The sequence below is a fragment of the Zophobas morio genome, unplaced genomic scaffold (assembly GCF_036711695.1).
Source record: "Zophobas morio isolate AGI-343-1 ecotype UQ-CSIRO unplaced genomic scaffold, CSIRO_AGI_Zmor_V1 ptg000014l, whole genome shotgun sequence".
Lineage (NCBI taxonomy): Eukaryota > Metazoa > Arthropoda > Insecta > Coleoptera > Tenebrionidae > Zophobas > Zophobas morio.
The window spans coordinates 23,690,596-23,707,900 of NW_026972119.1; the positions used below are offsets into that span (position 1 = coordinate 23,690,596).

At 35.8% G+C, this 17,305-nt stretch overlaps 3 protein-coding genes and 1 non-coding gene across 4 annotated transcripts in view; 2 read left to right on the forward strand and 2 right to left on the reverse strand.

Moving 5' to 3' along the window:
- Positions 1-16,975, reverse strand: part of LOC135128678 (programmed cell death protein 2-like) — a 28,301-nt gene extending 11,326 nt beyond the window's left edge. The window contains exons 1-3 of the mRNA XM_064055685.1: positions 16,755-16,975; positions 16,249-16,412; positions 15,920-16,194 (exon numbers count right to left, since the gene is read on the reverse strand). Of these exons, the coding sequence (XP_063911755.1) occupies positions 15,920-16,194; positions 16,249-16,412; positions 16,755-16,862 (547 nt within the window). The 5' untranslated portion in view covers positions 16,863-16,975. The remainder of the gene's footprint in view (positions 1-15,919; positions 16,195-16,248; positions 16,413-16,754) is intronic.
- LOC135128681 (E3 SUMO-protein ligase ZBED1-like) lies at positions 3,619-4,367 on the reverse strand. Its single transcript, XM_064055690.1, has 2 exons — positions 4,010-4,367; positions 3,619-3,912 (listed from the first exon to the last, which is right to left on the reverse strand). The coding sequence occupies exons 1-2, from the start codon at positions 4,331-4,333 to the stop codon at positions 3,625-3,627; spliced, it is 612 nt and encodes a 203-aa protein (XP_063911760.1). The 5' UTR covers positions 4,334-4,367; the 3' UTR covers positions 3,619-3,624.
- LOC135128680 (solute carrier family 25 member 32-like) lies at positions 7,540-8,790 on the forward strand. Its single transcript, XM_064055688.1, has one exon. The coding sequence runs from the start codon at positions 7,660-7,662 to the stop codon at positions 8,602-8,604; it is 945 nt and encodes a 314-aa protein (XP_063911758.1). The 5' UTR covers positions 7,540-7,659; the 3' UTR covers positions 8,605-8,790.
- Trnaa-cgc (transfer RNA alanine (anticodon CGC)) lies at positions 16,501-16,572 on the forward strand. Its single transcript has one exon. It is a non-coding gene; the product is annotated as a tRNA-Ala (tRNA).
- Positions 16,976-17,305: the final 330 nt, after the last annotated feature.

Below are 17,305 nucleotides of genomic sequence, written 5' to 3' on the forward strand. Positions count from 1 at the left end.
CGAGCTTTGAGGAAGGGGGGACCATTGGAAAATTTTCACTTTCAAAAAGTTGTCTAAAAATTATGAAAAAATTCAGAGACATAGATCTCGACATGCTGATTCCAAAAATATACAATGTTGATGGTCACGGAGTAACATTTTCGAAATAATCGATGGGAAAGGCGAATTTTTGAAGATTTCTAAAATTTTCGATATTTCAACGATCGATTCCGGAACAACGGTTGCAGTTATCAAAGAAACGATGCCGGAAGTGAGTTCTAGAGCTCGAAATATACAAGAAAATGTGTTTAGTTAAGTTTCGAAAATGTCAAAATTTGTCCGAAATTTGAAGAAGGGGGGACCATTGGAAAATTTTCACTTTTAAAAAAGTTGTCTAAAAATTGTGAAAAAATCCAGGGACGTAGATCTCGACATGCTGATTCCAAAAATATACAATGTTGATGGTCACGGAGTAACATTTTCGAAATAATCGATAGGAAAGGCGAATTTTTGAAGATTTCTAAAATTTTCGATATTTCAACGGTCGATTCCGGAAAAACGGTTGCAGTTATCAAAGAAACGATGCCGGAAGTGAGTTCTAGAGCTCGAAATCTACAAGAAAATGTGTTTAGTTAAGTTTCGAAAATGTCAAAATTTGACCATTGGAAAATTTTCACTTTTAAAAAAGTTGTCAAAAAATTGTGAAAAAATTCAGGGACGTAGATCTCGACATGCTGATTACAAAAATATAGTATGTTGATGGTCACGGAGCAACATTTTCGAAAGAATCGGTACTAAATGCGAATTTTTGAAGATTTCTACAATTTTCGATATTTCAACGGTCGATTCCGGAAAAACGGTTGCAGTTATCAAAGAAACGATGCCGGAAGTGAGTTCTAGAGCTCGAAATCTACAAGAAAATGTGTTTAGTCTTAACTAACAAACTTATTTCGAAAATGTCAAAATTTGGCCGAAATTTGAAGAAGGGGGGACAATCGGAAAATTTTCACTTTTAAAAAAGTTGTCTAAAAATTGTGAAAAAATTCAGGGACGTAGATCTCGACATGCTGATTACAAAAATACACAATGTTTATGGTCACGGAGTAACATTTTCGAAATAATCGGTAGGAAAGGCGAATTTTTGAAGATTTCTAAAATTTTCGATTTTCAACGGTCGATTCCGGAAAAACGGTTGCAGTTATCAAAGAAACGATGCCGGAAGTGAGGTCTAGAGCTCTAAATCTGCAAGAAAATGTGTTTAGTTAAGTTTTGAAAATGTCAAAATTTGGCCGAAATTTGAAGAAGGGGGGACCATTGGAAAATTTTCACTTTTAAAAAAGTTGTCTAAAAATTGTGAAAAAATTCAGGGACGTAGATCTCGACATGCTGATTCTAAAAATATACAATGTTGATGGTCACGGAGTAACATTTTCGAAATAATCGGTAGGAAAGACGAATTTTTGAAGATTTCTAAAATTTTCGATATTTCAACGGTCGATTCCGGAACAACGGTTGCAGTTATCAAAGAAATGATGCCGGAAGTGAGTTCTACAGCTCGAAATCTACAAGAAAATGTGTTTAATTGAGTTTTGAAAATGTCAAAATTTGTCCGAAATTTGAAGAAGGGGGGACCATTGGAAAATTTTCACTTTTAAAAAAGTTGTCTAAAAATTGTGAAAAAATTCAGGGACGTAGATCTCGACATGCTAATTACAAAAATATGGTGTGTTGATGGTCACGGAGCAACATTTTCGAAAGAATTGGTACGAAATGCGAATTTTTGAAGATTTCTCTAAAATTTTCGATATTTCAACGATCGATTCCAGAACGACGGTTGCAGTTATCAAAGAAATGATGCCGGAAGTGAGTTCTAGAGCTCGAAATCTACAAGAAAATGTGTTTAGTTAAGTTTCGAAAATGTCAAAATTTGGCCGAAATTAGAAGAAGGGGGGACCATTGGAAAATTTTCACTTTTAAAAAAGTAGTCTAAAAATTGTGAAACAATTCAGGGACGTAGATCTCGACATGCTGATTCTAAAAATATAGCGCGTTGATGGTCACGGAGCAACGTTTTCGAAAAAATCGGTACGAAATGCGAATTTTTGAAGATTTCTAAAATTTTCGATATTTCAACGGTCGATTCTGGAAAAACGGTTGCAATTGTCAAAGAAACGACGCCGGAAGTGAGTTCTAGAGCTCCAATCTACAAGAAAATGTATTTTGTTAAATTTGGAAAAAAATTGTATGCTTAGATCACACGACAAAACTAGTAATATTCAAATTTGCACCAGTTTAAATTGAGCGCCGATGTGCTTTATTGTGATTGGTCGGCACGGGTACTGAAATTATTATTAAACCAGTCATTGAGTAAATCCATAGAACCTAAACGGCACAATATTCTCTGGGTACATCAGGTTGTAGGGATGGGCAGATTCGGTCATCACTACGAACGGATCGTTCATCGTTCGGTCCCTACGAAGACCCGGTCGTCAAATGTCGTTCATTTCGTTCATTTCGTTCATTTCGTTCATTTCGTTCAATTCGGTCATTTCGGTCATTTCGTTCACCGTTCACTTCGTTCTTAATCATTCAAGGCTCAGGGATCTATAGATGAATCATTCGGTCTTTCGGGTCTTCGGTCAATGGTCTTAGTTTCCCTTTTGCTTGAATCCGATCACTTCATAGGGAAGGTCATGCTCAGAACTATCGCATAGGTATTCGAAAAAAAAAACCCGGCCCATTGCTGTCTTTCTTTTTTTTCGAATACTGCATTGTGTGATACGTCAAATTAAATCGGTTGAAATATACTATGATCTTATTCGAAAAATTAATGATTTAATGTTTATTTGGTTTTCTCTACATTTAATTTTTTTTAATATCTCCCATTTTTTAGAGATTCATGTAACGATTTTTTTCTGAATTCTGTGATGTATAAATAATAATTTAATATTTAAAAAAAGTAACTTGAATTTGTGGACGCAAATAAAAAAAATAAAAATAAGAAATACATCAATAGCAGTTTTGACACAAAAATTAAATTCGTTTTTATCACAGCTTCCGAGCAGCTTTTGAGTAAAATATGGCATATGCTAAATCAAAGAATTCAAAAAAAAACTAGAAGAATCTCTAAACAATGTATACGGTGTATTAAAAAAAAAGTTGAATGTCATAGGCAAAAACAAATGAACGTTAAGTATTGGTAATTAATCAGGAACGTAGCATATTTAAAACGATTTAATCTGACGTCACACAATCCTGTATTCTAAAAAAATAACACGGCTACGGACATGGGCCTTTTTTTTCGAATGCGGTATAGAGAAAAATTAAACAAAATCGTATTTGGAATATGTGCATTGTATTAAAAAAGAAAATCTATATTAAACCTACAAAACAACAACAATAATTACCTATAAAATAAATTTAACTTAACTAATATAAAAACATAAAAGATAATAAACTATAACTAAAACCTACATGAACAAATGGAAAAAGTAAAAAACTACAATTACCTATAAAATAAATAACTTAATTAATTAAAAAATACAAACATTAAAATATATACAATCTAAAAACTATAAAAACCTATAAAATAAATAACTTCATTAACTAAAAAAACACAAACATTAAAATACAGCCTTAAAACTTTTATTCTAAATTTTTCTGTAGAAAAATTAGTTCTGATAATTTTGACGACTTCAGCCGGGTCCTTTTTTCGTTGAATAAATGGCCCGCCGTCGAAAACACACGTTCACACGGGACTGAAGTCGCCATTATACATAGCCTTCGGGTCATCAGCTCATATAAATGTGGGTAAATCGCCCGTCGTTCGGTCCACCAAGTTAACGGGTTCAAATGGCGGGGAAGAAGTGGTTCCGCTAAGTATTTGTCCACCTCAATAATGCTGACCACCGTGGGGTTGGTATCGCCCGTTAACTATGAAAATAATATTTTTTTATTAAAATATATATATATAGGTTGCAGGTGGTTCGAATATTAAACAGATTATATGAAAAAAAAACTATATATATACCTTTTTATTTTCCTCTTCAAATTCAAACCACAACGACGAGGAAGCGGTCGAAGTCGACGGAGTCGATTGTGCAGCAGATTCATTAGATTCAGCAACCCCTGAAGTCGATGAGATGGCAGTCATCGATCTCACTTTTTCTTTTAAAGCCTTACAGGCATCTTTACGTCTATCGTCATTACCAAAACCCTGCTGTTTGAATCTAGGATCCAGCAGTACTGCTTGATTAATGACGGGATGTTTTTCAATGTCCCCGAATCTTGTGCCCAGTTCACACAACAGACATTCTTTCATCTTGGCTACATCCGGAGACGGGATATTTATCATTTTATTTAATTTTAAAGCAATGATTCGCACTAATATCGGAATTTTTGATATTGTGACAGATTTTTCATCACTAATATCTTTGGTTACATTTAAAAAGATTTCTAAAACAGCGACTGAATACTTTATAGTTATCCAGTCGCTGTTTGAGAACCTAAATTTGTCCGAGTCTAAACCCAAAACGGCTAAGGTGGACACTAAACAGTCTTTATTTTGTAAAAATCTGTTCAGCATATCAAAAGTTGAGTTCCACCTTGTCACCACGTCTTGTTTTAATTTTAATTGCGGCAGACTCATTTGTTTTTGAGTTTCTACTAACTTAGCTGTTGCATAGGCACTTTGTTTGAAGTGTTGCACAACAGCTTTTACTTTAGAAACTATATGCTCAATGTGCATCAAACCTTTTTGAACAATTAAATTAAAGGAATGTGCAAAGCAACCAATGTGCCGCCAGTTGCACAGACGAACGGCAGCAACCATATTTGCTGCATTGTCTGTGACAATTGCGGAGATTTTGTTTGATATACCCCAATCTTTAGCCGTATCAAGTAACCAAGTTGAGATATTGTCTGCCGTGTGCTTCTCGGAAAATTCGGTACATGTCAAAACGGACGAGTTAATTATTAACAAATCTGCATTTTGCAGCAGATAGTGTGCTGTTAGAGCTAAATACGAAGTGTTATTTAACGACGTCCACCCGTCAGTAGTCAAACAAACTGCTGAAGCTAGATTCAATTTTTGTTGGACCCGAGTTTTAATTTGGAGAAATAAACTCGGGACCAAACTGTTAGAAACCGTCTTTCTAGAAGGCAGCTGATAAGAAGGATTTAACATGGCCACGAATTTTTTAAATTCTGGTTCCTCAACGATCTTAAATGGATGAAATCCCTTGCTAATCATTCTTACCAGCTGCTCATCTAAAAGACGGCTCTTTCTTAGCGGTAACGGCTTCACTACTTCAATAAAATTTGTAATTGAAGCCTGTCCCTGAACTTTACCACCAGATGATGAGGGCACTGATAATGACGAAAGACATAAAAAGTTCGTTGGCGGATTTAAAAGAGAAGCAGACGAAGATGAGCTGCCGGTCGCCTCCTGAGGGTTCTTCAATCTTAAATCAGGGCCAGAATCGGAAGCTGCAGCTGAAGTGGTGGACGAAGGGGCTCTAGCAACGGGCACTGTTGGGTGTTTGGTCTTTAAATGCCGTGAAAGGTTTCCAGAACTCCCTCCGACAATACTAACACGGCTCGCGCAATAATGGCACTTCGCCTTTTTTGACGTGGCGTCAACATCAAAATGGTACCATAATTGACTTCTTTTTCTGTCCATACCTAAAAACAAAATAAATTTACCACTCAGTTTTTCAAATTATTCTTAAATTTATTTCGTAAAATTTACAAAAATATAAAAAATGTTACTTACTTGAAAAATAGAAGCACAAATGAACTGTTAAACTTAACACCACACAGAAAAAGTACCTAACACAAAAACTTATCGCACAAAAAAACTAAAGATAATTCTGAAATGGTTGTCGCAAAAGCAAAAACAGAAATGAAGCATTAGTTTGAATTTTCAAATTACTATGCATTTCTGAGTTTTTAAAGTGGGGGAGGAATTCCCACAAATTTGGATCAATGGGCGCATGGTTTTGTTCAAACTTCAAATACTTCCGTCTTAGCCCAAATTAGTTTATTACTTTCCGGTGCTAGATGAAACATCTGCAATATTCTCCAATTTATGCAGGAATGAGTTTTACCCGACCGTCTATAAATCTCTAGCAATTTTCTAAAATTTGAATAGTTTTCATTTTAGGGAACAAATGAACTTGCAATAAAATAATCCCTAGGTTCTTTGTAGGTGTTCCTAATTTGGAAACCGTAAAAGATTTCCTCTTCTCACAGTCACACCGACCGGGAACGGATTATTACCTGCTTTATGACCAATATTCAAAATGCGAAGTTGGTGAGACTTGAGACATTTCAGGTAGTTTTTTCTAATAATTCCCACAATTTTTTTATTTATTTTATGCTTCAAAACATTTTGTAGTGAAATTTATTAAGTCGACAGAAACTTATCGCCCGAAATATCCATTTAAGAAACCAATAAAATTACTTTAAGAACGTCTATTTACTATAAAATATGTCAAGAAATTCGCAACTTTTTGTCAAAAATGCTAATTGGATCAAATTTATATGTTGTACATATACAGTACATTTTTTCCGTTATCGTTTCAGTTATATTACATGTAATTTTCACAAAAACATCATCAAAATATTCTCCATATTTTAATGGGTGTTTTTTTACAAACACTTATCATTCTTTTGTAAAAAAAATTAAATCTACATTAGCGTTTCCGACTAATGTCGAATTTTGTGCCACAAGACATAGAAAATAAAATACGATAATCCAAAATCTTTGTCGGGACCACGGCTGTAGTCGGGACTAAAATTAACAAAAATGCTCGTAAATAATGTGTATAACGTGAAATGGTGATTGTTCGCGGGGTTAAATGGAGATTTCAACTTTTCAACACGGCAGAATTTTGTTGTAGTTACTCGGCTTATTCTTTTCTTTCTTGTCATATTTAGAATTCTCATAAAAAATAGTAAACACAATTTCAAGGATGTACTGATAATTTATTGGATCTTTCGAATCATTCGGTCGTCGCCCAACAATGTAGGAGCAGATTTGTTTTGTTTCCTTTTATACCTTTTCCTTGGGTCCAATTACGTTCTAATGTGATGAAGCCGTGAATAGTCACGTTCATTGACTGTATTTTTTTTTTTTTTATTAATAATCATTACAATAGTAATAATAATTCTTTATTTACATTTATTTTTTTTAGTTTCTAATGTTCAGACGTTTATGAACATTGTATATTAGTTATCGTCATAAATTGTCATTTTCGTTCCCGGTTCCTAATTTAAATTCATACTACTGGAATTAATCTGTCGGGAAAATTTATGTTCTTAGTTAATTCCATAAATAGCATAGCATGTGCTCCTAGTATTGGATACAGAACATAGAACTGTGCTGGAGCCATGATTCAAAGATCCAACGGAACCAAGATCCAGTCGAGACAATGTGAACGGTGAACGAGTGAACGAAATGAACGAAAGAACGACTAGTTTGCGTCGCGAACGATTTCGGTCACTCGTTCATTCGAACGACCCGTTCAATTTGATTCGTTCGTTCGCGAACGACACATCTCTAGCAACCACTGACGTCAGAATGTCAATAATTGCCGACCTTGCCCCTAACCTCACTTTCCCAAACCCAAATCAAGTCAGATAAGCCCTAACCATGAAGTCAACTTTCCCCACACAAGAATGAGCGTAATCACGAAATCGACGCCCCACAACCTCAAAAGTGACGTCGGCATCTTCAAACACGTGAAATTCGAGCACTTCATCGCCGGCATCAGTGGCGGCGTCACGTCTACCCTAATCCTGCACCCCCTCGACGTAATTAAAATCCGCTTCGCCGTCAACGATGGACGCCTGCACAAAACACCCCAGTACTCGGGAATATGGAACGCCTTCACCACCATATTCCGGAAGGAGGGACTCCGGGGCCTCTACCGAGGCGTCACACCGAACGTGTGGGGCGCCGGCAGCTCCTGGGGACTCTACTTTCTCTTCTACACGACAATAAAAACGTGGGTGCAAGGGGGCAACGCGAACGTGCCGCTGAAACCCACTCAACATCTAGTGGCAGCGTCAGAAGCCGGTGTGATTACTCTATTCATCACCAACCCGTTCTGGGTTGTCAAAACTAGGTTATGTCTCCAGTTTGGGGCTGGTCAAGAACAGTACAAGGGGATGATTGACGCTCTGGTTAAAATTTTTCAACAGGATGGAATCCGGGGGTACTATAAAGGTCTAGTTCCAGGGATTTTTGGGGTGTCGCATGGTGCTGTACAGTTCATGGTGTATGAAGAACTGAAGAATACGTATAGTGTGTACTATGGTTTGCCAATTTCGACGAAACAGGGAACGGTTCAGTATCTTTCATTCGCTGCATTGTCGAAGCTTGTGGCTGCGGGAGCTACGTATCCATATCAAGTGGTCAGAGCGAGGTTACAGAATCAACATTATTCATATACAGGGACTTTGGACTGTATTTCGCAAACATGGAGGTATGAAGGCTGGCGGGGGTTCTACAAAGGGCTAGGAACTAATTTGTTGAGGGTTACACCAGCCACCATGATCACGTTTTTAACGTACGAAAATGTATCTCACTTTTTAGCTACATACAGAAGTGATGAGAGTTGATGGAATATTGTTATTTTATTTTTTATTAGTCAATTTTACCGATTCCTGTTACATGTGATGTAGATTTTAAGTAGCGACTGAAGGGACCTTCTTGTCAATTGTTAACTACATAAGTTGTTATTATTTAAATGTACAGTTACTTTGTAAATTAATGAAATTTCTCATTAAAACTGGAAGCCATTTAAATCGAATTTTAGTCACCTGGTGACTCGAACTGGTGTAATTTATGTTTTAAGGATGGTAGTCATTATGTCATTGTCAAATGGGTAAAATAGAGTTCTGGGTGCTACTTTGGTCAATTTTCTGTTATTTTAACTTACAAAAACTCGAATTGTTTTGTGAAAATTTGAACTTCAAATATTTCGTAGTTAGTGTCATACCAACCCATCACCAACCACGACAAAATTCCCCATATTTAAAAAAACTCAAATTTCAATTAAATTCTGTGAAAAAACGTACGCGGTAGAAAAAATAGTATAAATAACTCGGTCATAAAGCCATTGTGACACTCATCCTTTATATAACTCGCGGCTTCGCCGCTCGTTCTATAAACTTTGATTCGTGCCTTAATATTTGCCTTATGAAACTCGTTCCTTAATATATAATTTAAGGTTCTTGTTCTGACTACGACAACAATATAAGTATATTAAGAAAAAGAGGGAAAATATAAGCCCCGCCCACCCCCCCCAAGAGACGACGGGGCGAAACTTAATTGGAAAATCCTTATTATTTCTCTACAAGAAATTACCATGTCAGACGTGTTTTTCAGTATTGTGTTTTTCAAAAATGACCATGTATATTAAGAAAAAATTAAAGTCAAAGATTAAGCCCCAACCCTACTTGCCCTGATCTAAATAGCAATGAAGTTTTCATTCGTTGACAGACTTAGGGGCGGAGCCTAATTGCAAAATCCATATATCCTTACAAAAATTTACCATTTTAAACGTATTTCAAGTTTCTAAGAAAAAAAAATCATCACAATTAAGATGGGGTGGGTGGGCGGGGTAATTATTTTGTCATTTTTTTCTTAATATATCTAGTATTCTTTGAACACGATACTCAAAAACATGTTTATAATTTCTTGTAGAGAAATAAGTATTTTGCAGTTAAGCTCCGCCCTCTTGGTTCTCGGTGCATAAAAAAATCATCACAATTGAGATAGGGCGGGTGGGCGGGCTTACATTTTGCCTTCTTGTTTTAAAATATGTAGCCTTCTTTTCTCAACAAGAAACTTAAAACATGTTTAAAATGGAAAATTTGATTAAGGAAATAATTACGCACCGCTTCATAGTTGCAAAATCCATATTTCCTTGCAAAAATGTACCAATTTAACCATGTTTTAAGTGTCTTGTTGTGAAAAAAAGATTACGACTACTAAGAAAGAAAGAAACATCAAAAGATAAGTCCCGCCCACCCACCCCATCTCAATTGTGATGTTTTTTTTTAATTCGTTGTGAACCAGGTGGCGGAGCTTAATTGCAAAATCCGTATTTTCCTACAAAATTTTACCATTTTCAACTTGTTTCCAGTTTCTTGTTATGGAAAGAAAATTACGTATACTTAAAAAAAAGCAAAATATAAGCCCCATCCTAGGTCAAAAGATCGTCATAGTTGAGATAGGGCGGGTGGGCGGGGCTTGCATTTTGCCTTGTTTTTCCAACTGTACGTAGTCGTCTATTCACAACCAAAGACTTAAAACTTTATCAAATTGGTAGATTCTTGTAAGCAATAATGGATTATGCAATTACGCTCCGCTTCTCGGACTGACAAGGAATGAAAAATTCATAGGAATTAAGACGAGGGCGGGTGGGCGGGGCATTATATTTTATTATGTTTTTTTAAACATATTTCTCTACAAAAATTTACAATTTTGACCATGTTTTAAGTTTCTTGTTGTGGAAAGAAAATTACAACTAGTAAGAAATTAATAAAAGTCAAAAGATAAACCCCGCCCACTCACCCCACCTCAATTGTGATGATTTTTTTTATTCGTCGTGAGCCAGGGGGCAGAGCCTAATTGAAAAATCCGTATTTCCCTACAAAATTTTACCATGTATATTAAGAAAAAAAAGGCAAAATATAAGCCCCGCCCACCCACCCTATCTCAATTCTGATGATTTTTTTATTCGATGTAAGCGGAGGGGCGGAGCTTAATTATAAAATCCTCATTTTTCTACGAGAAATTACCCATACCTGCCTTGATGTAAATAGTAATGAAGTTTTCATTCGTTGACAGACCTAGGGGCGGAGCCTAATTGCAAAATCCATATATCGTTACAAAAATTTACTATTTTAAACGTGTTTTAAGTTTCTAAGTAAAAAAAAAAATTATCACAATTGAGATCGGGCGGGTGGGCGGGGTTATTATTTTGTCTTTTTTCTTAGTATACATAGTACTCTTTGAACAACACGATACTCAAACACAAGTTTATAATTTCTTGTAAAGAAATAAGTATTTTGCAGTTAAGCTCCGCCTTCTTGGTTCTAGGCGAATAAAAAAAATCATCACAATTGAGACAGGGTGGGTGGGGGGGCTGACATTTTGCCTTCTTGTTTTAATATATGTAGACTTCTTTTCTCAACAAGAAACTTACAACATGTTTAAAATGAAAAATTTGGATAAGGAAATATCGATTTTGCAAGTAGACTCCGCCTCATAGTTTCAAAATCCATATTTCCTTGCAAAAATGTACCAATTTAACCATGTTTTAAGTTTCTTGTTGTGAAAAGATGGCTGCGTATATCAAGAAAAAAAGCCAAATAGAAGCCCCGCCCACCGACCCTGTCTCAATTCTGATTATTGTTTTTATGCGCTGTGAGCCGAGGGGCGGAGCTTAATTATAAAATCCTTACTTTTCTACGAGAAATTACCCATACCTGCCTTGATCCAAATAGTAATGAAGTTTTCATTCGTTGACAGACCTAGGGGCAGAGCCTAATTGCAAAATCCATATTTCTTTACAAAAATTTACCATTTTAAACGTGTTAAGTTTCTAAGAATAAAAAGGTCATCACAATTGAGATGGGGTGGGTGGGCGGGGTTATTATTTTATCTTTTTTCTTAATATACATGGTATTCTTTGAACAACACGATACTCAAAAACATGTTTATAATTTCTTGTAAAGAAATAAGCATTTTGCAGTTAAGCTCCGCCCTCTTGGTTTTCGGTGAATAAAAAAATCATCACAATTGGGATAGGGCGGGTGGGCGGGCTTATATTTTGCCTTCTTGGTTTAATATGTGTAGACTTCTTTTCTCAACAAGAAACTTACAACATGTTTAAAATGGAAAATTTGTATACAATTAGGTTCCGTTTCAGAGTTGCAAAATCCATATTTCCTTGCAAATATGTACCAATTTAACCATGTTTTAAGTTTCTTGTTATGAAAAGATGGCTATGTATAGTAATAAAAAAAGCCAAATAGAAGCCCCGCCCACCGACCCTGTCTCAATTCTGATTATTGTTTTTATGCGCTGTGAGCCGAGGGGCGGAGCTTAATTATAAAATCCTTACTTTTCTACGAGAAATTACCCATACCTGCCTTGATCCAAATAGTAATGAAGTTTTCATTCGTTGACAGACCTAGGGGCAGAGCCTAATTGCAAAATCCATATTTCTTTACAAAAATTTACCATTTTAAACGTGTTAAGTTTCTAAGAATAAAAAGGTCATCACAATTGAGATGGGGTGGGTGGGCGGGGTTATTATTTTATCTTTTTTCTTAATATACATGGTATTCTTTGAACAACACGATACTCAAAAACATGTTTATAATTTCTTGTAAAAAAAATAAGCATTTTGCAGTTAAGCTCCGCCCTCTTGGTTTTCGGTGAATAAAAAAATCATCACAATTGGGATAGGGCGGGTGGGCGGGCTTATATTTTGCCTTCTTGGTTTAATATGTGTAGACTTCTTTTCTCAACAAGAAACTTAAAATATGTTTAAAATGGAAAATTTGTATAACGATTTTTCAATTAGGCTCCGCCTCATGGTTGCAAAATCCATATTTCCTTGCAAAAATGTACCAATTTAACCATGTTTTAAGTTTCTTGTTATGAAAAGAAGGGCATGTATATTTAGAAAAAAAAGGCAAAATATAAGCGCCACCCACCCACCCTGTCTCAATTCTGATGATTTTTTTTATTCGCTGTGAGCCGAGGGGAGGAGCTTATTTATAAAATCCTTATTTTTCTACGAGAAATTACCCATACCTGCCTTGATGTAAATAGTAATGAAGTTTTCATTCGTTGACAGACCTAGGGGCGGAGCCTAATTGCAAAATCCATATATCGTTACAAAAATTTACCATTTTAAACGTGTTTCAAGTTTCTAAGAAAAAAATCATCACAATTGAGATGGGGTGGGTGGGTGGGGTAATTAGTTTGGCTTTTTTTCTTAATACATATGGTATTCTTTGAACAATACGATACTCAAAAACATGTTTATAATTTCTTGTAAAGAAATAGTATTTTGCAGTTAAACTCCGCCCTCTTGGTTCTCGGGGAATAAAAAAAATCATCACAATTGAGATAGGGCGGGTGGGCGGGCTTACATTTTGTCATCTTCTTTTAAAATGTGTAGACTTTTTTTCTCAACAAGAAATTTACAACAGGTTTAAAATGCAAAATTTGTATAACGATTTTGCAATTAGGCTCCGCCTCATAGTTGCAAAATCCATATTTCCTTGCAAAAATGTACCAATTTAACCATGTTTTAAGTTTTTTGTTGTGAAAAGAAGGGCATGTATATTTAGAAAAAAAAAGGCAAAATATAAGCCCCGCCCACCCACCCTGTCTCAATTCTGATGATTTTTTTTATTCGCTGTGAGCCGAGGGGCGGAGCTTAATTACAAAATCCTTATTTTTCTACGAGAAATTACCCATACCTGCCTTGATGTAAATAGTAATGAAGTTTTCATTCGTTGACAGCCTAGGGGCGGAGCCTAATTGCAAAATCCATATATCCTTACAAAAATTTACCGTTTTAAACGTGTTTTAAGTTTCTAAGAATAAAAAAGTCATCACAATTGAGATGGGGTGGGTGGGCGGGGTTATTATTTTACCTTTTTCTCTTAATATACATGGTATTCTTTCAACAACACGATACTCAAAAATATGTTTCTAATTTCTTGTAAAGAAATAAGTATTTTGCAGTTAAGCTCCGCCCTCTTAGTTCTCGGCGAATAAAAAAAATCATCACAATTGAGACAGGGTGGGTGGGCGGGGCTGACATTTTGCCTTCCTGTTTTAGTATATGTAGACTTCTTTTCTCAACAAGAAACTTAAAACATGTTTAAAATGGAAAATTTGTATAAGGAAATCATTACGCTCCGCTTCATAGTTGCAAAATCCATATTTGCTTGCAAAAATGTACCAATTTAACCATGTTTTAAGTTTCTTGTTGTGAAAAGATGGCTATGTACTGTAAGAAAAAAGAGGCAAAATATAAGCCCCGCCCACCCGCCCTGTCTCAATTCTGGTGATTTTTTTATTCGCTGTGAGCGTAATTGTAAAATCCTCACTTTTCTACGAGAAATTACCATGTGAAATATGTTCTTAAGTAATCGTGTTATACGAAGAAAACTAAATGTATTAATTAAAACAGAAAACCAAAAGAGAAGCCCCACCCATCCGTCTCGATCGTAATCGTAATGAATTTTTCATTCGACCGAGGGGCGGAGCGTAATTGCAAAATCGATATTTCCCTAGACAAATTTACTATTTTAAAATGTTTTAAATTTCTTGTTGTGAAAAGATGACTGCACATATTACGAAAACAAGGCAAAATGTAAGCCCGCCCACCCGCCCAATCTCAATTGTGATGATTTTTTTTTATTCACCGTGAATCAAAGGGGCGGAGCTTAACTGCAAAATACTTAAAATTAAAAACACGTTTTTGAGTATCGTGTTGTTCAAAGAATACTAACGTATATTACGAAAAAAACAAGCCGAAAATTAAACCCCACCCATAATCATCCCAAGCTTAACACTCGGACACTGGAAACCGGGTCAAACATGACCCAGTAAAACACTTTTTTTACAATAATTTTACGAAAAAATTTTTCTGGTTTCTTTCCATTCAGGAATGCTTTCCTTATGTTATTGGACACACTTTCTACTAATTGCCGTTGATTTTATAACTAAAATTATAAATCTATCAGCAAAAAAGTAAAATGGGTCAGATTTGACCCGGTTATGGTATTGCATGTGACTCTGTGCTGTGCGCAAAATAATGTTATATAACCTCACTTTTTATGACATTTCGCTGCGTTCAGTGCCGTACAACGGTGCTAGTTATTAAGTTTTTTTGAAAATGGTTAGCAGGAGGGCTCTGGCTGATGACGAACTATATTAGGAACGTATCAGAGATGATGATGAAGATGAATTGTGTGAATTATTCAATCCTGATTTTTTATTTTTCATAATATATTTTGTTCTTTACATTACATATAGTTTTTTTCGTTTATTTTGATCAGTTCTTATTGTTCATATATATTATTTTTTTTATATATTGTTTTTTTGTTTATTTTTGTCAAATAATATAATAAAAGTTTTTAAAATATATTGATTACACAAATTTTACTTGAAAAAATGTATTTTGCAGTTGCAGTCAAAAATTATGCATAAGAAATCAGCTGGGTCACAATTGACCCGTTATGGTAGTCTAGGTCATTCCTATTATTATGGTATGGCGAGTGTTAATTGTGTTGTCATTTACTAATGTCATAACTTGTAAAATGTACTTTATTTAGATAACCTTAATTTACTGACAGCAGTGTCATATCCAAGTCACATCTGTCAGATATTAATAATATCAAAGGCATTTTTTTGTCAAAATAGATTTTTGAAAAGTGCTAATATTTGTCAAAATGAGAGTAGAGCTTGAATCACATGATTTGTCATAAATGATTGAATGACAGTGCCTAATATTTTTTACAATAAAATAGGACGTAAAGCCTGTTTTAGAGCTTATGTCACTGGAATGAAAAATTGACCCCCCTTCTTCAGGGGATTTTCCTTCAGGTTGGCAGCACTGCACAGTACCGCAATTTGATTGGTTGAAAACCCAGTGTCAACGGCAACGTAACGGCGTGCTACCTTTCAACTGCGTATTTATCTTACAACGACAACGTCAACGGCGGACAGCAACCTCAGCGACAAGTTCATAAATCGACCTTTACAACGATTAGACTCCAAATGTTACAATTTGACATTTGTGATACCAACCAAAACAAAAATCCCCAAATTTTAAAACCCCCATTGTTTAAAAATTGAAAAGATGCGAAGTGGAAAAATTGTATAAAATGCGCTCACCGAAAGCCCCATTGTTGGCATTGCGGTCATCGACCGTCAAGTTCCCCAGCCCTGTCCTAATAGACTCCTCCAAACTGCAACTTTCGTCGTCTTCATCGGAAACTCTCTCAATGTTGTTTATCAAATTTCCGTTCTCTTCATTCATGTTTGCGTTATTGTCGTCCCAATCGTCTGCATCTGCACACCAATCAGTCACACTGGCCTTAGAAGCCACCGCTGTCGCCTCCTCGTGCTCTATTATCTTTTCCTGAGATTGGACTCGAACACAAATCCAGCTGAAATTAATAATTTGTGACGAAATTGAGGAAATTTCGTTACCAGGGGTATACCTTTCGCTCTGGTTCCAGCAGTTCGGGTTTATACACCCGAATAAGTACAGCGTCCTGTGGAACGCCGAGTTTTCCAAGGGGGCGTAAATTTGTACTACTAGTGGTCTCGGCAGCTGGCATAGTGGACATATGGGGGCGTCGAGTTTGATGTTGCTTGGTAGATCCTACAAAAAACGATTATTTAAATATTAATAATTAGCATCGGTTGTAGTGTGTATGTTAAAAACATGTTATGGTCCGTGTCTAGTACGAGGGGGTGTAACTCAGTGGTAGAGTGTCTGCTTCGCATGCTGAAAGTCCTGGGTTCAAATCCCAGCTCCTCCACTTTTTTTTTTCTCGATTGAATAACAATCGAACACAATTTCGCAATACTTACAACCCAAAAATGACAATTTTCCCGTGTGGAACTATTACTAAACCGAATTAATCGCGTTTTGTGTCAGAAATTTCGCCAACGCAATCGCTAGAGGTGTTAAATCGGTATTTCCACTAATGGCAGTACTTACGGGTTTTCCTCCAATTTTATTGGTCGTAAAGTTAATTTGATTTTTGTATTTTTCTGTAATCAATTCGTCTTCGAAACCGAGCGACACTTTTTGATCGTTTTGGGCCATGTTTTCGCATCAGCTGATAAATTAACTCCACAAACTAAACGATCTTGTCTTATAGTCAACCAAATATACAATGCATGACGTTCTCTCCCATGACGAGACCTCTCATTGGGGTGTTCGAGACAAAACTGGGGAGCGCTTGCGTCGCATTTTACCACTTCAGGCTGGCATTTATCGATTGCGTTTAAAAAGTTGTAAAATGAAGACGTTTTGAGTTATGGGAGGTGAAATGACCCATATCTCGTTTACTAAATCTCGCGTGATTAAATTGGCGGTTGTCCTTCCACATAAAGAGCAGAAAGGATTTTCGAGCATGCGATATTATAACTTGGATCCTATTTTCTTTACTTTGGCTAGACTTTTTTAAATTTTGTTAAGTGCTTTCAGTAAATGGTGAAAATGTGTTTCGGAGAAAGCGACAATTAAAATTCGCGCTCTAGTTTGAC

Excerpts from the sequence above, each read along its gene's own strand:
- LOC135128681 (XM_064055690.1), bottom strand. The coding sequence starts at position 4,333 with ATGATAAATATCCCGTCTCCGGATGTAGCCAAGATGAAAGAATGTCTG. Across the intron at positions 3,913-4,009 it reads TTGAAGAGGAAAATAAAAAG|TTAACGGGCGATACCAACCC; the intron begins GTATATATATAG and ends TTATTTTCATAG.
- LOC135128680 (XM_064055688.1), top strand. The coding sequence starts at position 7,660 with ATGAGCGTAATCACGAAATCGACGCCCCACAACCTCAAAAGTGACGTC.